The sequence below is a fragment of the Artemia franciscana genome, chromosome 1, assembly GCF_032884065.1.
Source record: "Artemia franciscana chromosome 1, ASM3288406v1, whole genome shotgun sequence".
NCBI classification, from domain to species: domain Eukaryota; kingdom Metazoa; phylum Arthropoda; class Branchiopoda; order Anostraca; family Artemiidae; genus Artemia; species Artemia franciscana.
This window is the reverse complement of record NC_088863.1, coordinates 31,568,539-31,592,055: the sequence shown is the minus strand read 5'-3', so window position 1 is coordinate 31,592,055 and position 23,517 is coordinate 31,568,539. Positions and strand designations below refer to the sequence as shown.

Below are 23,517 nucleotides of genomic sequence, written 5' to 3'. Positions count from 1 at the left end.
AAATCAATGACTAACAAGGGATATGTAGCAGATTATCAGTGTACCTCTTTAGAAATGTTAGCCAAAGTCCAAAAACATCAGACTGTATATGCTGATACATAGTCATTACATTTGTAAGCGACTGATACAATCCTTGGCAGTACAGTTGAATTACACTGGGTTGAGTTCAAAGCATAGCCCAGGGCTATATTTCTTATTTGGCTATAATTAGTTCAAGGAATTTTATTAAGACCAAACAAAGGATAATTTGTCTCATTGCTTACTACTCAAAGCAAAAACCAAAAATCAAAAATGATTTTTCTAACCGTTCTAGCCTATCACTGTTTTCTAACACAATAACACCATTTACAAATGATTTATAAAAAAAATGTCAGCTTTGTTTTTTAGAAGAAATATTAGGCTTTTCTTACTGTGTAGTGACTATACCAATGGTCAAAACCCAATGTTGTCGAGCTACATACATTTCAGTTATTATGCCATTATAGTTTACAAGTATGTACAGAGCTCAACAAAATTTATTCTGCTTCTTTTATGGGAGACAGAAAGAACTAGGGAGAAACAGAAATAAAGAGGGAGAGATTGAAGGTCGACGAAGATAGAATGCGAAAATATGTCTATTACTAGATATGAGCCAGCTTCGTTTTTAATTTTAAATTATAATTTCATACGAGTAGATAATAAAGATATCTTATCTTAAAGAAATCCTACCTGTAGTTCATCTCGTATCCTCGTGAAAAACTGTTCAAGTTGAATGTCACTGAGGATAATACTCAACCACTCTGCTGAATTAGTTTCCATGACAGAAAATTTTGTCAGCTTTTCATCTTAGAAAAAAACAAATAGTGAGCATCAATATAAACCTGAAACAAAAATTATTTTTAAAAAATCATGCACTAAACAAATTATGACCAAGAAAACACTCTAGAATGATTGGGGGGGGGGCATCTTATCAAACAGTTCGTGGTAACGAACTGTAGTAAGGAGCGACCCGGCTCAATAGTAACCGAAACTCTAAAAAATGGAATTTTGATACCAACAGTTGCATCAAAAGAATCGCATTTTAATGCTGATTTTAAATATATAAATTTCATCAAGATTAGTCTTACCCATCAAAAGTTACGAGCCTGCGAAAATTTGCCTCATTTTAGAAAATAGGGGGAACACCCCCTAAAAGTCATACGATCTTAACGAAAATCACACCATCAGATTCAGCGTATCAGAGAACCCTACTGTAGAAGTTTCAAGCCCCTATGTACAAAAATGTGGAATTTCGCATTTTTGGCCAGAAGACAAATCACGGATGCGTGTTTATTTTTTTTTAATTATTTTTTTTTTTCAGGGTTGATGTATCGACTCAGTAGTCCTAGAATGTCGCAAAAGGGCTCATTTTAACGGAGATTAAAATTTCTAGTGCCCTTTTTAAGTGACCAAAAAATTGGAGGGCACCCAGGCCCCTCCTACGCTCATTTTTCCCCCCAAAGTCACCGGATAAAAATTCCGAGATAGTCATTTTATTCACAATAGTTGAAAAACCTAATATCTATGTCTTTGGGGACGACTTACTCCCCCACAGTCCCCGTGTGAGGGCCTGCAATTTACAAACTTTGACCTTGTTTACATATAGTAATGGTTACTGGGAAGTGTACAGACGTTTTCAGGGGGATTTTTTTGTTGGGGGGGGAGTTGAAGGAGGGGTTACGTAGGAAGATCTTTCCATGGAGGAACTTCTCATGGGGGAAGAGACTTTCAATGGAGGGGGCGCAGGATTTTCTAGCATTATTTAAAAAAACAATGAAAAAATAAATATGCAAAGTTTTTTCTACTGAAAGTGAGGAGCAGCATTAAAACTGAAAACGAACAGACATTAGTAATTACAACTACTTATTCTACGGCCTTTGTGATTCAGGGGTCATTCTTAAGGAACTGGGACAAAATTTAAGCTTTAGTGTAAAGAGCGAGGTATCGACGAGGGGCGAGCCCCCTCATATACGCAATAAAAACATACGAATACAGGAGTTCGCTACGTAAGTTACGTATATTTTTTACTTATGAAAACGTTCGTAAAAAATTTTAAGTTAATGCCTTTTTAAGTAATCAAAAAATTGGAGGGCAACTAGGACTCCTCCCTCGCTCCTTTTTTCTCAAAATCATCCGATTAAAACTATGAAAAAGCCATTTAGCCCAAAGAATTAATATGCAAATTTCGTTTTAGTTATTTATGTGCGGAGAGCCAAGATAAAAACATGCATGAATTCAAAAACGTCCAGAAATTAAACAAAAAAGAAAACAATGTTTTTAAATGAAAGTAAGGAGCGACATTAAAACTTAAAACGAACAGAAATTACTCCGTATATGAAAGGGGCTTTTCCTCCTCAACACCCCACTCTTTACGCTAAAGTTTCTTACTGTTTTAAAAAGTAGAGTCAAGACAAAGAGTCAAACCTTAGCGCAACGAGCGGGGCGTTGAGGAGGAAAAGTCCCTTTCGTATACGAAGTAATTTTTGTTCGTTTTCAGTTTTAATGTCGCTCCTTACTTTCATTCAAAAAAATTGTTTTTTTTTTGTTTAATCAGGTAACTAAGACGGCATCATATCCAAGCAATCAGTTGGGATAAATCTCTTTGAGCCAAATATGTTGCCCTGCAACAAAGATAATCTAAACTTTTTATGTGTCTACTGAATTGTCTTTTTTCAGTTTGATTCAGTAGTTCAAATTGAATAGTAAATTATTTGTCAATGAATTAAACCCTAGTTTAATTTGCTGAAAGTGTTAGAGCTAGGCAGATAAAACTTTCAGAAATGGATACACAATCATCATGATGGTGTAGCAAGATGAATAAGAGTGGAGATTAACTTCTTAAAATGGAAAAGGATCTAACAACAAAATCCTTACTCCCATTAATTATCCAGCCAATGCATCTTCTGCACAAGGATGCTCAAAGGATTGCTCATTAAATTTCCACAGTAGGTTTCAATGACCATTAGGTCGTCAACGAATTTCTATCTATCAGGAAATTCCTTAGCCAGGCTCCTTAGCAATGTCTCTGTCATCTCATTCAACCTTTCTCCCACTATTTCCCTAGATAGCGGGATAGAACCAATTTTTTTCTGTACAGCTTAGGCTACTGTTTGAAATATACTAAGTCAAACAGCTATCCAAAATAAACTGTGAACAATTCCTCTGGAAAACATCTAACAAATCCTCTTCTATCTTCCAAAGTATCTATGTTTTAAAACTGCACTTGACCCCTGTCGTCACTTTACCTTCTAACATTCAAATCTTAGCTGGCAGATTTATCTTCCTATTCTTCCAAACTATTTTTAACTGTGGAAAAACACATTGAGCCTTGGCTATTCTATTTTTAAAATCATCACTACATCCACCATTTTTACTATTAATGCTACCCAGGTAAGTGAAACTATCCACTAGATTAATCTTCGTGTTCCCCGCGTCACCTCTTCACCTTCATTTATTCCTAGTCTAAGCAACTTAGTCTTCTTAACACTAATTTTAAAACCTATGTTAGCACTGTGAACTCTCAAAAATCAAAAAATAAGAGGTATAATAGGGATTTTACAATGATTTAAAAGTTGAAAAGATGACTAACTGCCTGGCTACTGGTTATTTAGTATTTCACTCAACTAATTCCAATTTTTTTTTATAGTAGGCTGCTGAATGTTATCACCTTAAATTCTTTTAAGAAGGCATAGAAGAATGGCTCACTGTGGTACACCTGTCAGTGATGACTTCAAAGTTTGGTTGATGATTCAGGGATGTTCCAGTGTAAACACTACTCCTTCCTCTCCTAGTCCTTTCCTATGCCATGCCTGAATGACTCCAGGATTCGAGAATTCGATGGCTTGACTGCTTAGGGAGTTCTTAAGGGGGGGGAGCATTATTGGAGAACTAACTAATGTCTTTTAGTTTTACTGCTGATGATGAACACTGTATATGTTCGAAATATCCAATTAAATTTTTTTTATATCTGTTCACTGTCTATTAAAAGGTTTAATCCCTATTTCGAATTGTTTTACTTTCGTATTGGAGAAGAAGCAATAGCATTTTGGGAGTTTGTCCAGGTTCTCTGTTGGGCTTGATGTGGAGTAGGCTTGAAGTGGGATTGGCTTATTGATGGTTGAAAGCAGTGATGATATAGCCTTTTTTCCTGGTAAAATTCTAGTTTAGTTTTGTGATCTATCTAGAAAATAGTGTAGTGAGGGGAATGAGACTTTCAGGAATGGATGCAAAGCCTAAATTATGTCCAGGAAGGTGCTTTGATTTCCCTACATCCCCTAGTCTTTTATTTACATGGACTATTAATTATTTACTCACTTGAGAATTATAAATACAAATGTATATGAGAAACTTAATTAACAAGAGGGTGATAATCAAAGAGCAAAAATGTCCTCTGCAAGTGTTCCTTGTTATTAGTTGATATTTCATGATTGAAAACCAATCTTGTTTCACTTGGTTTCTATTTTTGACATAGCGTTTCTTGTTCTTTCAGTTCTTGTTATTTGGCTCATTAAAGATGAGCCAAATACTAATGCTGGAGAAGAAAAGTCAGGCAACAGACACTATGCTTTGAAGAAATTATGACAATTTAGAATATTTATTGCCAAGCTCTGATGTTACCTCTGTGTCAAGAAGTAAATGGAAACAGTGTTGATGTTTCTTCAAGCAATTTCCCGACAATCTTCTAGATAAAAAAGGTGTTTACCATGAATTATCACTATCATAGAAAAAATCCCTATTAGGTCTACTTTTGAAATGACAGCTGTTTGGCTAGTCAATCACTATGAGTCATCTGAAATTTCCAAGAGTTTGTATGTACTGGAGCCAGAAGTTTAAATTTTCTGTGATTTGTGAGAAATATTTTGCAAAAGATTTTTTTCAGATTTGGAAAAATCTGAAGGTCCTTGGGTGAACTACCATAGAAAAAATGACTGATCGTCAATTGGAAGTCCAGACTCTACTAGATGCTGTTTTCAGATATTGCCTGAGACTTGAACAGGAACTGTTTCTTAGCCTCGATAAGCAAATAATCCCATTTGCTGAAAGATGCAGTATTAAACAGTACATTCCAAGAGGTTGGATTTTTAATTTCAGGATATACCAGAGAAACACCATATTCAAACTGGATTTGCAGTCCAAGGGCTTAGGAGCAGCTGTAGTACTACATCTCATACAAAATGTGAGCGAAGGCTTGCACTTCAATTTTGACAAGTATTTTACTAGTATCTGACAACTAGAAGAGCTCTCAGTTTCAAAAGTAAATGCAACAGGGACAACCATACAGAATCAACTAGAAAGTGCTCCAGTTAAAATTGAGAAGGAGCTAAAGCACCTAGGGTGAGGCAAATCATTCATCTTCATCATGGAGGACAATACTGCTATTGTTACAGAGTGGTTTGATGATAAGCCAATCTTCCCTGTATCAAGTTTTCTTGCAAAGGAAACTTAAATATCAGTGTGGAGGCATGACAAGTCCCTTCAAGAATGTATAGATTTACCTAGCCTGCATGTTGTTCACATATACATGAAGCTCACAGAAAGGGATAATCCTATGTGACCAAATGATTAGTTATATTGCTTCAGCAGCCATACTACAAAATGAGCAGTGCATGCCTTTCATCATTGTGTTGATTTCTCTGCAGACAAGATATGATGAAGTCTAAGATTAGATATGAACAGTTGCTCTACTTTAGATTTCAGGCTATCAGAACCTGGCTTTTGAAGCTGATTGAATGTTATGGAACAACTTTGTTGAACCAAATCACAACAGTAATACCCGTGGCTATTAATGCTGTCTGTTGACTTCACGCGAAGTAAGAATGGTTAGTGGCAAGATTTGATGCTACTGAAAAAATTCACCAAGGTGTTGCTTACCTGGATGTGACAAGAAAAGCCAGTTATACCTCTGCTTCTACATTGGAAAGGATGTGTGTGAACACTTACTGTTTTCCACAAGCAAAACAAACAATAACATCAGAATACATCTAGTTTTTCTTTGTAGTCATCTAGTTTTGTAACTGACAATTTTGAAATAAAAATTATCATTAGCAAAACCACATAATAACAAAACCTTATAACTGAAAATGCCTGTCCAACTGGTTGGACATCCTCTCCTTTCCTTACATAGAATCAAAATCAAATTCTTTTGAGATATCCTTCTTGTTTTTTATTGGCCAATTTCAAATTTCAACAAAATAGTCATCAAGAACCCCTTTGTGTCTTGGATATTAAACTTGACTTGTGTAAAATAACAAATTTAAATTGCAAATTGTTTTGTTTAATACCATTTTAAAAACATAAGAAACCTGTATTTTTTTAGGTAAGCAGAGATTGAAATCTATAGCATTAGTGAGTACACATATAAGAACAAAACAGGGGCTGAAACACTCATTATCTGGGAGGGGAGAGGTGGAGGTTAGGACACTAAAACACTCAAACATAATAACGTTACTTTCCAAGATAGTTAAAGGCCCCGAATCTAGAATTTTACCCTTTGTCCATAGTAGGTAAAGGTTAGAATTTTAATGTAGAAAGCACTCATATGGTATGGGAGGGTTCTCATGTTGTAGTCCAGGCTATGGCATTTTGATGTAAATGTTAGGCATATTCTTCCGTAAAAAACAAAAAAAACAAATGAGAAAGTATGGTGAATAAAAATAAAGAGGAAGAAAAAGCATTTCGAATTTTTATTTCAATTCTTTTTGTGTGTGTTTCTCTTGGTTGGGTTATCACAGCAGGATTAGATAATGGTCAACACTAGGGCCATGGGGGTGATATCAATCATTTAGAAGTTGTCAATCATAATTGATTCAATATCACCTTGTCAATCTCAATATATAGAGATTAGAGGAGGGCCAGATTGCAGAAAAGAACTGAGAGGGGGTCTGATCGCTCTAGAGTAGCTTTCAGTCTTTGACAAGGACAAAAGAAATTCCCATTTCGAATCAGATGAGCCATCCTTCCTCCCAAATTTCTAGGATAGGTCCTTCCATTTGAAGTAGGTGGAGAAAAAAGTGCATTTTCCTTTTTGGGGGCAGCATTTTGAGGGGAAATAATATATCTTTTTATCTTCCTTCTGGATTGGGTCCTCTTAGTGCAAGGTTTCACATAAGTTTCAGGCCCATCAACAAAATTTGGCCCGTTTTTTAGCTCCCTTTGTTAGAGGAGGAACCAATTCTTTGAACATTTCGGAATCTTAGTTCCTCTGCCAGCCCCAGTTCCCTACTGGGGCTGGCAAATTTATGCCAGCCCTTCTCAAATAAATTTGAGAAGTTTCTCAAATTTATTTCTGGACTTGAAATAATGGAAGATCTATTCAACATGTTTTTCCCAGGTAATTTATCTATATATATAAAAATAAGTTGTCTGTGTGTGTGTGTGTGTGTCGAGTGACGTCATGTTTGTGTGTTGAGTGACGTCATGTTTGTCGACTGACGTCATTATAAGGATTGAGCTGTATGTGTCATGAAGTTGTTTGTTGACTGATGTCATGTTTGTCAACTGACGAAATTACATACCAGGACACCAGGACACAAATGACGACCAGGACACAGGGAATATAAATGATGACCGGGAACCTCAAAGAGAAATTCCAGACTGGGACACCCAGACACAAATCACGACCGGGACACAGGGAATATAAATGACGACCGGGACACAGGGACACAACTACAACGGGGATGCTGGGGGTACAGACGGGATATATAAATGACGACCAGCACACGGACTGTTTGAACAGAAATTACAGACCAGGACACCAGGACACAAATGACAACCAGGACACCGGGACACAGGGAATATAAATGGCGACCGGGACACTCAAAGAGAAATTACAAACTGGGACACCGGGACACAAATGACGACCGGGACACAGGGAATATAAATGACGACCAGGACACAGGGACACATCATTAGAATATATATATATATATATATATATATATATATATATATATATATATATATATATATATATATATATATATATATTCACAGGTGGGACACAGGGACACAACTACAATGGCGCGTAATGACTTACGCGCGCAGGGGGGCTTTTAGCTTAATTTTTTGTTTGGCTACTAGTTTAATTTTTCTGGTTTTAGTTCTGAAAAAGCAATTCCTCTTATTTGTGTAGAATTTTAAACCATATCAATGGTTTCATTTTAAATTTTGGAAATGCACTGGGAGGTCTTTGAAACCTCATAAATAGGGATTGAGCAAAGTTATGAAGCTGAAAACAGTTCTCTTGTACTTCATTTAAGCAGATCTGTTTTACAAGGTTTCACTTTCATAGTACAAAGATTTTTAAAGGTCATCAAAGGTCACTGCCTTCAAGAGGGAGAAGGAGGAAGGTAGGTACTTCAAAATACCTCCCTGTGACATACTTTAGCCTGTAGACCCATCTATGAAAGTTTCATTTTTCTAACCTAACCCCTTTCCAAAATAGCAAAAAGTAGCTGAACTAGAATCATACTGGGTAGTTGCCTTAAAGAATGCATCTTAATGCTGATTTTAATGAGATTCATTCTTAATGGACAAAGTTGAATAACTTACAGCAGTTTTCCAAAAGACTAAGAAGAGCTATGTCATCACCAAAAGAATAGTTATTGGACCTTATTCAGCAAATATGTTTGTAATTGGGTACAATGAAACATTGAGTTAATAAAAGCTTCTATTATAAAGAGGGAGAGCATTGAACTATATTTGGCAAAGTTCAGCTTTTGCTAAAAGGAGAAGGGGAGGGGGTACATCAAGGAATAGTTATTTGGAATTTTAAGATTCAATTATTTCTTCTTTTATGAATTTCTTCTTCATAATAGCATTCAATATTGTAAAAAATCATTTTGCAAGCCCTAAGATTGGCTGAACATATTAAACAGTTCATAATGGCTTCTCTCAACAGACTAATGATACTAAAGGGGCTGGGAGGAGGAGCATACAGGAAGGGTTCTTTCAAATCTCCAGTTAAGGGTTCTGGACCATTACTATTACAGTGGTACTGATTTATACTTCCAAGCTTTTCTACTTAAGAAGTGGCACCAAAAGTGCCCTTTTTAGTGCTAAATGGCACTTACAGATGGTAGAAGTGATAAAAGGCATGTGGATATAATTGATAGCTTTCAAATGAGCCATTGAACATCTCTCTAGGAAGTTCTGGATGCCTACTAGCCCCAGCTTTTCCATTGAGACATGGCACCAATAGTGCCATTTGACATTTTCAGATGATGTATTTTATAGGGAAAATGTAGACATGAGCAATATTTTTTATATACAAAAGATGTCTACAATATTTTGGGAGCCTGCTAGCCCCACCCCCTTTGAAATGGCACAAACAGTGCCATATGACACTTGCAGAATTTATAAAAATCACATGTCACAAAATCACAAAAAAAAGCTTTTGAATGAGCCCTTAAGCATCTCTCTATGATGTTCTGGTAGCCCACTAGGTCCACTATAAAAAAGGAGACAATGTAAAAAGTGATTTTCCTTGTTGTTCAAGGAGGGGGACTTTAATTTCCCTGTTTAAGGTTTTTGGCCATGCTGATTCCAATGGTACACTTTTTGTTTTGATCTGAGACCATTTTCAAGGGGTCTCAGATTTTTTTTAAAATCATGATAAATTTCTTTTACTTTTAAGATAAACCAAAATAATAATTACCATTCCTGAGTCAGTGTCAAATGGCAATTTTTTTTTCACTAGGCAGTTTTTTTCAAAATGGATTTCTTAACTCTTGGTTACTATGGGGTGTGGTTTGCTCTTTATTAGGTTGTAGCTCCTGTTGCAACCAAGAAACTTCCATAGATGTTTAGACATCAATATTAACCACAGAGCTAACTAAATCCTTTAGCTAACTAAATCCTTTCTCACACAGTTTAGAAGGCATCTACCTTTTTGAGAAGAAAGATTGAGGACCCTATTGTTTCTATGTGTTATATAATTTTTACCATTGAAGTTTTGACCAGAGACCAAATGAGATTGTTGGATGCAAACAATTTCATGGGATTCAAAATCCAAAAACCTTTTCAACTCAACCAGACAATCAATGGGTAAACCTGTTGTGTTAAATTGAACTATTTTCATTCTAAACTGCTAACTGTCTTTGATACTAGGGGTTGTTTCTGTTTTTTTTTAGTTGCTTTTTGTTTAGAAATAGGTGAGAGTGCAAATGCATGCCTTTTGAGGAATTGATTTCTATTGAGGAAGCTTTTTATGTGGTTTCTGATGTTGATTTTGAAGGCGAATTTGAAATTGTGACAGACTCAATAGATTCCAAGTAATCCTCAGAAATAGAATGATCTGGGATGGAATCTATAAATGTTTTATTAGATGGTGCATGTGAGGTGCTAAGATACTGAAACATTTTTTTATTCATTTATTTATTATTATGAATAGCAGTAAGCATTGATGCTTGTTGCAAAAACACAAAATCATAATACTAATCTAAAGTAAATTGGCAACAGCAAACTAAACATCAAAAACTTCTAAATAACCCAAAACTACACAACAAAAGTGCCCAAATAAAAAGGTGTATTTACTAATGCATCCTTAAAAATTCAAACACTCTCTGCCTCAACAACCTCCAAAGGCAAACCATTCCATGGTCTGGCAACTCTACTAACAAAAGATAGTTGACCAATTTTTTTTTCAGTGGTTTTGGGGGATATAATTTGTAATATGAAATTAAATCTTCAATTTGTTAAAAATTTGAAGACAGAAATGAACTGATCACTTCAGGAATTCTAACTGTTAAGATTTCATCAATTATTTTCTTAATTAGGGGCTCTAAGACTCTCTGTTGTGTTGACATGATCAGGCTTAGAGTAGGGTTTTCAGGGGTTGGATGGTGAGGGAATTCTTTGTTAGAAAAGACTGGAGCCAAGTCTTCCAGTTGGATATCAACATTTTTTTTAGAAGCACCAATGGTGATTTGTTCATGTACTGCCTCAACAATAACCTCTTCAACATTCTTTGTTATGGGACATGCTTTGTCTTTAACATTATCATTGCCAAGACAATTAGGGCACTTGAGTAGTGCATCATTTCCTCTATTAATAGGACACGATGATGTTAGGTGGCTGTTGCCATATCTTGAACATCTAGGTTTATTGCAAGATACTTTGGCAGTGGTTGCAGATCATGACATGGAGAGTATATATTTTGACCTTTTTTTCTGTACCCAGAAAAGAAATAAATTCAGGGAGGTCAAATGAGTGAGTAATGATAAAACCATCAATATTCATCTTATCAGTTGTCTGTTGACCAAAGAGTGTATGTATTCTTTTAAAACATTGATTGTTCAGTTCCTTTAATAGTCTCTATTGTAAAAATACCCTTATCAGAGAAGACCAGACCCTCAGGCATGTAGCCCTTGGGGGATGGACAGAGGTTGACTGCAATCCCTGTGAACTAGGCTACAGAGAAACCCCTTTCACAGAAAAATTTTAAAATTAGATCATCAGCCCAATCTAGCATCCTTACTCTAGAACTTTGTTCAGCACTGCATGATTTTTAATCTTAAAGCAGTTACAGTTCTGATCTTAACAACACTACAATTCTATGACAAACAAATATTTTTCTTCAAATGGGGATAAATCAATCAATTTAGACAGTGAAAATAACAGGTACAAAAGTCCAGATATTCTGACAACATACACAGAAATCATCACCAGTAGTATCAATAAAATAGTATAATTGAAACCAGCATTTTATACATAGAGAAAAACTTACAGGTCATTCACAAAATAATGAACTTCTGGATTATTCACTAGATTATTTTCAGAGAGGTTGCTGTATATGTGATTGAAATATCTGGACTTTTGTACCTGTTTTTTCACTGTCTAAATAAATAAATCCATCCCCATTTGGGATTTTTTTTTCCAGCATAATTCCTTTCATAGTTTCACCCAGTGGTGGATTAAGGGGACCAGGCTGTCTAGTTTTGTAAACCAGACTCTTATGACTTTGTCCTCACCAGTTAAAATAGCATATCAAACTATTTCTCCTGTAACAGGGTGGTTAGTCATATTTTAATGACTTTCAATGCACTACAGATAAAATCAGGAAAAAGAAATTCCAAACCAGCCTACCAGTCACAAGATGAATAAAGAGAAAGAAAATGACTTAAGTATCTTAATATTAATCTCTAAAACAGTAAACAAAAGAAAGTCAACATTAGCAAAATGCTTTAGGGTATTAATTTAACTGGATATTTTTTTTGCTATTGGATTCCCTTGCGCGGTACGGGATTGAACCTACAATTCCCCGATTGGGCGGCACTGCTACTTCCACTATACCAGCACAAGGGTGATATTAATTTAACCTTTTATTCCTAACTAAATTCTAAATTCTTTGCCTTTTTTTCCTCTATTTCTTTTGCAAAAAAAATATCTCAAAGCGTATACAGTGGTGCCGCCTGACTGCGTACCAAGCGAGTGAAAACTGTCGCCCAAAAAGAGATATTTTCACCCTAGGGAGTCAAGTTAAAAAAAAATTGCGGGCTCGGCCCTTTCTACTCTTCTGATTATTCTTTCTTCATTTCAAAATTACTGTACTATAGCCTATCCTATGGTTATTAAGCATTTGTAATATTGTCTTCAACTTATTTACATGTACTTGAAATTAAAAATTGGAGTGCTCCTTACTTAAATTATGTTCTAAATAATGAGGTAAACAATAAATAGCAATGTTTTTATAGTTGATAGGTAATAATCTACTGAAAATTTGCATAAGCTTACTTTTATTGCTCCAACCTTCAACTAAAATAAACTCAGAACTATTGTTGTCTTGATCGTAGTAAAGTTTGGACCATCTGGCAACCTATTTACTTTTTGGACGGCCTTGTTTCATTTTTATATTGCAATGTCTGCAAAGGGAGTTTGAGAGAATTGAGCCACTTGAATTTGAAAACTGATACAAAAACGATTGCAAACTTAGCCCATGTGACCCTTGACGAATAATACGATATATTTGAAATAGGTGCTTGTTGGGAAAAGGAGATAGATTTGGTTTATTCTTATTTAACAGTACCTCTGATAATTTCCAACGATATATGTCTCTAGTGGGGATTAGTCTCCCATTTGGATGGTCAGTATTTAAGGATTATTTTTAATTTCATCAGCCTGATGGTTACTTGTTATACCCGAGTGGCTTGGAACATACTGAAGGCATGTTCTAATGCCTTTTGAATCAAGAGTATGAATAATATTAAGACAATAAAGTGTGTCCATACCCATCATATATTGAGAAGTTAAACACATCATCTCTAGGCTTGATAAAGAGTCAGAATATACTATAATATTTTTTAAGCTAGTATTCAAAGGAGGATTATTCATGATGAGCTCTAATGCCAATCTTAGTCACACAAGAGAATTTTTTCTTCTTCCTCTACAGTATGTCTTCTTCTTGACCCTTTTTCTTGAAAATTTTATATAATACATATTGGCTTCTGGGCACAATACAAGAAAAAGAATTGCTGCTTATAAGGTGAATATACTGGTTGGTGTAAAATTCGTTGGGTACTATTTCAGCGAGATTGCTTTTCTTGATTTTGGTTTTCAGGTTGTTTGACTTGAAAAATATTCATTTGGTACATGTGCTTGAGCGCGGCAAAGAACGAAAATTAAGCATAGAATCATTCAGATTTTCAAACGTTTTTTTTGGTATGAGGTTTATCTCTTTTTACGAATTATCAAAAAGAGATGACTAAACTTCAAATGCAACTTGAGCGTGTCTTATTTCTTTATGTTTAATGAAACTCTTGAAGAGTGGCAAGCTTACGATAAATCCTCTAAGAGCCTGTAGATCCATTCTGCAACTGCCAAAAACTTGTTTTTAAGCATATTGATCTTGCGCAAGACAAAGGAAAAATTAAAAACCAAATTTCACTGATGGGTCACGCATGAAGGTAAGAATTTTTGAAACCTAATTTCTACTCCTCAATTTCCTGCTGAGCCACCGGTTCTGTCGCTCGCAGAGATCAAGAGAAGTGAGCTTCACTGCTAAAAGATTTTTTGAACCAATACTTCTTGGGAAATCCGTGGCATACTTGTGGTCTGGAGCAAATTATGGTTTTCAACCTGACAAAATCCTGATGTCCTAACTCGGTCTGCATGTTTGGACTGTTTGCCACATAACTGCAACATCACGTATAAAAATATAGATGCTTTTAGGAGACTTTTTAATAGACCTATCGATTGTAAACATTATTTATGTTCAAACTGCTGTAGCAGTTTGAATATTTTTTGCAGAAACAGTCATTCCGATAGCTGGGCTTTGGTGAATAAATAAAAAAGGTTTAGCTATATTCAGGTGCCAGGTACTTACAGGGAGAAGGCCTTTGGACCCTCACAAAGTTCCTTGAAAATAATTGATTTATTTGTTTGGCAAAACAGAATATCTGTTGATAGTAAGCCGTCGATATATTAAATTGTAAGAGGTCAATGGTGCCAAAAACCAATTTTCATAATTTAAGTCATTCTCTCATGGGCTAGCTTCAGATCAAGTTCCTGAGCATAGTTCTGGCTGATACAAAACTTTATTAAAATTTCTTTATCATCTCTAGTGTAACAAGACAGACATTGACAAACCTGTTGTGTTCAAGTGTATGCTTTTGCTTAACCTTCCTGCAGGAAGTTGGCATTATCACTTGTCCATTTATAAAAAGACTGGCTGCTTAAATTTTTTAATAGGAGGCTAAGATGGCTAATAATTCGATTCCCCACTTTATGATTTCATTTTCATCTTCTTAAATGAAAACACCAGAAAGACAATTGGACGGCTGGGACGATTTGCAGGTTACAGAGAAAAGTGCCAACGAGTGGTTGTATCTTAGACTCGAATATTTCAATTTGAGTTTGGTTTTTTAGAACTTTTTCTATCATCATTTCATAATAAAGTTTAAAAAAAAGTTGTGATTTTAGCTAAAAAAATTGGGAAAGAAAAAGAATTTTTCTGTCCTTCAATTGAAAAAGTGGAATGAGGTAAAAAGTACGACAAAATTCGACAGAGTGACACTTGGCATTCTTCAATTGAATCCTAAGCCATTTCAGTCAGTAGTCTGTTTATCAGTTTTGTTTTCAGGTTGTTGAGCTTAGAAAACTTCCTTTCGGCACATTTGTTTGACTGTGGCTAAGTACAGAATCAAGCATAAAATCAAAAATCTTCTTAAACAGTATTCCTTGGTTTTCGCGGATGTTTTTCATAAATGATCAAAAAACGAATAGATTCTTTGAGAATACATGTCAAACCATCATCACAATTGCTTGTTTCCTTTTTCGAATCATAGACCACTGATTTACAATTGAATTGAGCATTTTGTCATGTTCCATCTCAGTGTCACTAGAAAATTCGGAAACCTTTGACGCAGAGGTGCAAGGGTGTCTGCATATTCAAATAAGGCAGCATGTGGGCTCAAGCATTTGAAATTTTCCAACATCAAGTCGTTGTGGTCTTTCCACCTGCTCATTTTAAGCCGCTTATAAGCAGTTATTAAAACCGCTTATCAAAATGTGTTAAATCTGCTGAGCTCTTAACAGGCCACTTTTTTTACGCTTCTCAAGTGGAAAAGTGCGTTTGCCTAAGCTAAGCAAAACGCAAGAAAATGAGCCTGGGCAAACTAAACTTCAAATGAATCTCAAGCAGGTGTTATATCTTCGTGTTTGATACACTCGATGAGTAATTCTGTCATTGAGACTTAATTGAGGAATAGGTCAAACTAGTCAGTCTGCCCGCTATTTCTTCAAAGGCCTTTATATCCGTGTTTTAACTGTCTGAAATTATTTGTTTAATGTATTGACCTTATGTAGGATAAACGGAAGAAACTACAAACTAACTATCATTGAATTATCACGCATGAAGGCAAGTGAAGAATAAGAGGAGTGGGTTTCATTGGTCTAAGACTCATTCAACCGATACTGCTAAGGATATCCATCATGTACTTGCGGTTTACAGCATATGTTGATTGTTGTTGTTTGGGGTTTGATGTGTTCAACCAATAGGTTATATGCGTTCGTATCACTCAATTATTCTGTGCCTTCTGTAATCACTAGCTTTCTTGATGAAGCTGCAAAACAAGCCTCCTAACTGGGCCTGATCACTCAATCCCTATTACTGGTCCTGAATTTCTATCTTCAATCAGTTCAAAAATTTTGAAGGAAGAAGAGGTTTGGCTCCATTCTTCCCATACCCAGCTCCTAGGTCTTTATGATTATAAGTAGCCGTCAAAAGAAATGTAGCTCACACCTCGTATCCTTTCTACTTGCCTATTTCGTCTTAGATGTGGCCATGCAAAGACAAAATCAACACTATTCGAGTAGAAAATGACCTCATCCCCAAATGCGAAATATGTGGAGTGTATGAAGACATGTGTAACATCATCTTTAACTGTAGAAAATATAAAAAAGAGAGGGAAGTACTGAGAAATCGCTGTAAGAAGGCATTTAAAGTATTCACAATTCGTTCTGATCTGGGACACCACACATCTCCTCCTTGGGCTAGACGACTAAGCACAAACCTTTTAGGTAGATTTGTTAAGACTACTGGTTTGGTTCATTCCCTATAATTTTTTTTCCTTTTTTTCAACTATATAACAGTTCATTTCGGAGTTATCTCATTTATTATTTCAGATACATTTTATCTGGATAAATTTTTATATTTTGGTTTTATGAGACTGTAAAATCGTATTATTTATTATAATTGTGCTGCGTGTGTATTTTAATCGCTGTATGACAATGCATAGTTGCAGTATTTTGATTCCTGTTTCTCAACGCAGAAAGTTGCTGCAGGTGAATAATCCCCCTCCATTAGCAAGTTAAGTCATACTTGTTCTGGTCCACTGAATATTGACTGAAGTGACACCCAAGCAAGCATATGAGGATTTTCCGCCTGACGAAATCATTACTTCGTCTTCTATCATTCTTAAATTCAAATTCAAAGGCTGTCAACATGTTACTTTTCAGAGATCAATGTAGCAAAAACTGAATTTTCATAATTTTGAAAAATTTTCTGTCATTTTGACAGGACTGACTGTATCCAGAATACATTTTTGGTTACGTTCCTGGAAGGTGCAAAACTTTTTTACAAAATATTATCAGTTTTAAAGCAACATGACTGCCATTACAAAAGAAGCATTCTCGTGTTTGCTTTTCCTTAAACTTCCTGCAGTAAGGTGGCAGATTCACGTTTCCATTTTTAAGAGGAACGATTGCTATAAAATTATGTAGGATACTAGGACTACTAATAATTTGATTCTCCTTTTGATAACTTGATCTTCTTCTTTCGTTGAAAACACCGGAAAGGCGACTAGACGGCAGGCAAGTAACCGGCTACAACGAAAAGTACCAACGGGCGACTGTATTCCTTGACTCGAGCAAATTAATTCAAAGCTTTTCTTATATGTTGGAACTTTTTCCATCGTCACTTTGAAAAAATGGTCAATTTTGGTTAGAAATTAGTAAAAAGAGTGATTTTCTCTGTCACTCAAGACTCTGAATTAAATTTCTAATCTCGCAGAGGATCTCATCTTCACCACTGACTGAGATAGAGCTTCCAGGCAAGTCGAAAGGATAGACCCCCCTCCCCGCTCATTTTCCCTATTTATTAGAGTCAACCGCATGTTTGATTGCATCCGACTCCTCCCATGTCTGGTGTGGTACGTCTTGTTGTACCTGTAGGTTATGACTACTTTTTGGCAAGATTCTGAGTACTTCTTCCTGCCCCATAATTAAAAACTCTCTCTCCTTTACTAATGATCTACCACCCATCTTTCTCTAGACTCTACCTATGGGAAAAATGATAAAGTAAGCCATTTAATAACTGTAAAAGAAAGGTAACAAATTTCAAATAAAATTCATAAAACGAGTTGGAAACTAAAAATCAACTACTATTCCAAGTTGCCAAAGCGAAAAGAGGTACATCTCAAGGGACCAACCAATCCTAAGCGTCAAGGAGTAAGACGCTGGCTCACTAGCTGCACTATTTTTACTTGAAGCCAATTAACAATTCTGTGATAAGTTACGAAGGAAAGGCCAAAAATCATGTGGTATTTAATAATAGGGGGAGGGTTAAAAGAGAGAATCCCAAAGTGGAAATAAACTTAACAAGAGAAAAAAGGAAAAGTATCTGATAGTTAGGACCAGGGACCCAAACTCTAGATCTATGTTGCAAACGATGAACTGTTTAAAGCAAGGCATCTGAATTGTATATATCCATTCGAGTAACACAGACATTGTTGTCTTTTTGCTGTATACTTATAAACTATTCTTTGAATGCCACTCAAATTGCGAAAAACAGAACCGATTCCGTGCATATTCAGTGTATATACATCAATTCAGTAGGAAGTTACCAATCCATCTATTTTTTCCATATTCTTTCTTCATGCGCTTTTTGGGCTTTAATAGCATTTCTACTACTACTAATAACAACTCATCACAGCACCATTGCACCCGAGATACGACAGTTGTTTTTTTTACCGTCGTAACATTCCAAGTTCCAATTTTCATGTCTTGAAATCATTGAAATTATTTGATAGCTTTACTTGGTGCGTTATTGCTAACTTTAAAGTACACTGATAGGATAAAGACGCATTGTGTTTTGAGAGCAACACTTTGGTTTCGTCGTTTTTTTTCCTAGCACCCTGATTTCAGCTTATTCCTAGAAAGTGGTAAGGTTCTAACCTCTGCGGTTTTTACGGAAAGTGTTGACCTTAGGCCGGATTGATGAATATGACTTTGCATTTTAGAAAGAACTGTAGAACTCTTGCCTGGGGCCAAAAATCTATTGTTTCTACCCATCTCTGTTCGTGGTTTCAGCTGAGTTTATCATTCGGTTTTTCACACTTGGGATTACGGTAGAGAAATAGTAACAGATGTGCCTCTTGAACATTAAAAATTCTCTCATTGCTAAAGAAATTAGAGTTTATCCTTTGCTCCTTTCTAAGTGATGACGTTAGAAACTTGGCCTACGGCAAAAAAGTCAACTTTTGAACTGAGATAGATAGATTTTTTTTCGACGGCATTTGATAACTCTTGACGAGGTGATCAAAGTATATTTCATCCATTTTTTGGTAGAATAAATCCTTCATGAGACATATCAGTTTGAAAGTTTAAAGGGGTTGACAACTTCCTTAGTAAGGTACAGACTGGAACCAAAAATAGGTCAATACCAATTGTGAAACATGTAGGAGAATTTTAAGCAACAGTTGGCTGTTTTCTCATAATCATCTTTGGCAATGAGGGGTTCGCAACTTTTGCTAGTTGGTGTACCTATTATTTATTTTCTGGTGTATTTGATGGTAAGACCAATTTGGTTCCAGTGTTAAGATATGTAGGGGACTTAAAGGTAATAATCGGCTGTTAGGCTATAATCATATTCAACAATGATGGGTTTGCAACTTTTGCGAGCTGGTGTACCTAGTATTTATTTTAAGATCCTTACAGATTAACAACTTCAGCGTTTAATCGAAGCGAGGAAACAAAACCAAAGTGTTGCTCTCGCAACACTTTACTCGGCAAAGCCGAACAAAGGTTGCCACAACATCTCATGTTGCCCAAGCAACGTAGATCTAGTTTTTCATCTAGGTTTATAGTTGCCACCTGCAATATAAATTAAGGGACTACTAGGGTTAAACCCTAAGGACTCCTGGTGCCGTCCTGTGTAACAGATCTCTGTTTTTTCATTGCTCTCAAATGAAAACAATTGATAGGGCTAATAAACTTTGAATTTGGCTTCAACATTGGAACGAGCCACTTCTGGCAATAGTTGTACTTTAGCCAAAGAGGTACGTCAACCAGTCTGACATGGAAGCCTGCAAGTCTGGAATTCCAGAAGAAGAAGAATGAAAGAAATCGGAGAAACGGATATCCGTTTAATTATAATCTTTTACTTCTATTTTTTTGTTTTTCTTCCTAAATTGTATTGTGGTGTTGTGTTTGATGAGTTGACTTACAGGGGGCTCTTTGGGCCTATTTTTGTCAAGATGCCACTGGCAGCTTTGGTTGAATAAATCATGCCACTGTATGAGGTTACACTTTTAAGAGGCTACTAAGTCCTTTGTCTGAAGTCTCTTAACACTTTTTTTTTATAGTTAGGTCATACCGATAGTCAGTACGGTCAGTTACTTTTGTATAGTAACTTTAACCAGTTCTCAAATAGTTGTTGTACAGTGTGGTCGTAAATTCAATATGGCTCTTTGGATATATAGGTCTGAGAATCGTTTTCCCAGTCGTGTAGGGAATAGTAAGTATGGGATTACAGTTTGCACGTTCTTAAGAGGTTATTCACCTCTGAGATTTGGTATTCTGCATATCAATTATACCTACCTCAGCCCTTTCCCAGATAAGGACACCTAATACGGGTCCTCTACTGTAATATAATGGTTGCATAGCAGAGTGTTAGGCGTTCTGACACTGGCATCAAGTCAATATAGGTCAAAAAGTGAGATTTTCTGAAACCTAATAAAATTAGTCTTATTAGATTTTATGAATTAAAACACAGAGTTGGATCAGACCTGACTATAGAAAAATGGGTAAAAGATATTCACAAATAAAAGAGAAGTTATTTATCCAATAAGTGGAGATCGCTGGTCATTGATGATCTGGCACCTGATATGAAATTGAAGAAAGGAATCCTAAAGAGGGGCCCAGATAAACGATCTGGCTGATGGTCTTTCCCGTGAGCTTGAGTTGCTATTTGTTAACACATGAAAAGCTCAGCACATAATGAAAAGACACTTCTGATTTAAGTTGATTGAAAATGGAGTTTATAGATTTGTTATTCTTTATTCAGAACTTTATTTTGAGCTGATCCTATAGGTTTTTATGTTTTACAAAGCTTTTTCAGCTCTATCGCATGAATTGAAAAACGAATAATTTTAAAGTAAGAGCCATTGTTAGGCATAAGTAATGAAATTGGATAGGCAGTTGAGGGGAAATTCAGTTTTAAGTGTTGAACTGTTTTATCTTAAAAGTAATTACTTAAAACGTTAACCCAGTTAAGGTTAGGGAGTTGGCCGGGTAATATTCTTACAATTCTTTTTTTATGTCCCAATTTTACACTCACCATTACGAATCATAAATATTTCACTTAAACTTTCATTTTTTGTGAGAAGTTTGCTAAAAATAAGAATTTGACATAATGTTTGTGCTCCATGATCATCCTGATAAAGAAATTTTTTGATAATATTCTCGATAAAGTTATCTTATTCCACAAAACACAAAGAATTTAGCCCTTTACGCAATGAGAGTGTTTATATAAATGGCTGTGACGGTGCAATACCAAGAATTGAGTAAAAACACAGCAAATATATCCAGTTAATGTTATTTTAACCAAATATGAATTTATATCTGACGTCAGTGTTCTGCAATAAAGTAAGGAATTCTAAGACTGCCAGACAAATAGGATTAATTTAACTGCTTGCTAAATTGATAATGCTTAGTCTTAAAAGATAATTTAAATCCCAGTTACATAGTAGAGATTTTAAGGATGGAGTTAACTGGAGTGTTGACAACTATTTTTTGTCTTGTTTATAGTCGTGCCCTTGCTTATGATTGCTTAGAAGGTGTCACTATTGTTGACGTGAGTAAATTTTTATGTGTAAGAACCAAGGGAAAGGCGGGCAGGAATAATTTGTAATGAAATATGTTTCATTTCAGCAAAAAAAAGAATTCATTCATTCAAAATTTATGCAATACTGAATTTGGTAATATTGAAAGAAGATAAAAAAATAGCATTGAAATAAGCGTTTTTTACTCTATGTTGTGTGAACTTTTTTTCTGGTGTAGAGAGAAGAATTTACGCATATTGTTCAAATATAAACTAGCTTTTTTTGGACAAGACTGGATGCGCATGGTTTTTTTTGATTTAGTTTGGCATTCCCCTCAACATTCCATGAAACTTTCAAATTCATACCCTATTCCATTCCTTGTATATTTAATTTTTACTGTTTCGACAACCTGGATGCACTTAAACTCTTCTGATTTAATTTGATAGTAGTAGTAGTAACAGAATTAGTAGTAGTAGTAATAGGAGTAGTATTTGTAGTAGTGGTAGCAATAGAAGCAGAAGTAGTAGTAGCAGTAGTAGTGTTATTAGTAGTAGCAGCTGTAGTAGTAGTAGTAGTAGTAGTACTAGTAGTAGTAGTAGTACTAGTAGTAGTAGTAGTAGTGGCACTGATAATAGTAGTAGTAATAGTGTTAGTAGTAGTAGCGTAAGTAGTAATACAGTAGTCAAGGTTGTAGTTATAAGTAGTTAAAGTTGCATATAGCTGTAGTCGAAGTTTCAAGTAGTCACAGTCGCAGTCAAAAGTATCGTTGTTTCAATTGGTCTTAGGCTCTAGTAGTCACAGTCATAAATTGTCGCAGTAGCAGTAGTGCCAATAGTAGAAACCTGATTATTAGTTGTAGTGGTAGTAGTAGTTGAAATCCAAAATGAAACTCAATTTATAGAATTTAAAATTGTAATAAAACTGGTTTTACAACTGTGCATCTTATAACACTTGTAACTTAAATACTAGCAAAAAGGTATGTTTTTAATCGCCAGCTTTTTGTCTTAGAATATATGCAATGGGGGGAGTTTAGCATTTCAATAAGAACGGAATTTATCGATGAGAGAAAGTCATAATCCAGAATCAAAGCCGTCTGTATGGAACTATGAGAGCCTTTTAAAGGCTATTCATTTGCAATGTCGCCAATTCGGGCGGGGGAAGAAAGCTGAGGCCCCCTCTACCACCCTTGACCTTGAAATATTTTGTGTGGAATTTTCACTGAAAATACCCTATTTCACTGTTATCATTGAAAAAATTGAATTGGCGAAAAATTTCTGCCTCTAGATACTAAAAATGCAACCCTCTCTAAATTTTCGTGAAATGACGCAACTGGTAAGTGACATTCAACACTCGAGCCACATTATTAAAGGCTGTTCTTCAAAGCTACTGCCGGGAGTAGACTTCCGCAGAATCTTGCCTTATATGTGGAGAAAAGACGGATCTTAACACTTTACATAAAATTAAAACAAATAATCTAGGTAATATTTGCTTTTAGGGAATATAGACTACATACAGTTTTATGGTACTGATGGGTATGGCTAGTACTGGATGGTGTCAGTAGTTTTTTTTTTTTTTTTTTTTTTTTTCAGAGACGAGCTACTTACCTCTCTTATCCAAATTAAACTTTCATTGTATGCAAAGCTATTTTAAAAACTAATTGCTTACCAGGCACGGTATTAACAGAGAGGACCGGTGTTTGAACCCCAGAAATAAAATACTCCCTGTAAAACACCCCACCCCCGCAGCTGATTGGTCTCCAGTCACTTTTGACTCATACAGAAAGGACTAACTCTCAATTTTTAACGTAATTAGCACACTCTGGAATTTCTGCAACCATGAGATGGGTTGGGGATGAGGAAGGGACAGTTCCCATCCTATACAGAATAAATTCTACTCATTTTGGGGTATAATGTGACTCTTTACTTTCATAATAACAGTGTATATCAGAAATATTCCCAGAAAT

General features: G+C 35.5%; 2 protein-coding genes across 5 annotated transcripts in view; one reads left to right on the top strand and one right to left on the bottom strand.

Annotated features, from left to right (window-relative positions):
• The window catches only part of LOC136028570 (activated CDC42 kinase 1-like), a 48,973-nt gene extending 36,563 nt beyond the window's left edge, over positions 1-12,410 (bottom strand). Inside the window, exons 1-2 of one of the 3 annotated variants that reach the window (XM_065706420.1) lie at positions 12,336-12,410; positions 709-860 (exon numbers count right to left, since the gene is read on the bottom strand). In XM_065706420.1, coding sequence (XP_065562492.1) covers positions 709-798 — 90 coding nt within the window. In that variant the 5' untranslated portion in view covers positions 799-860; positions 12,336-12,410. Of the gene's footprint in view, positions 1-708; positions 861-12,271; positions 12,292-12,335 lie in introns of those variants that run through there. The other 2 variants (XM_065706423.1, XM_065706422.1) reach the window with 2 other exon arrangements.
• Positions 12,411-21,264: 8,854 nt separating this feature from the next.
• Positions 21,265-23,517, top strand: part of LOC136028558 (uncharacterized) — a 17,556-nt gene continuing 15,303 nt past the window's right edge. Inside the window, exon 1 of one of the 2 annotated variants that reach the window (XM_065706413.1) lies at positions 21,265-21,378. In XM_065706413.1, coding sequence (XP_065562485.1) covers positions 21,343-21,378 — 36 coding nt within the window. In that variant the 5' untranslated portion in view covers positions 21,265-21,342. Of the gene's footprint in view, positions 21,379-21,402; positions 21,587-23,517 lie in introns of those variants that run through there. The other variant, XM_065706407.1, reaches the window with a different exon arrangement.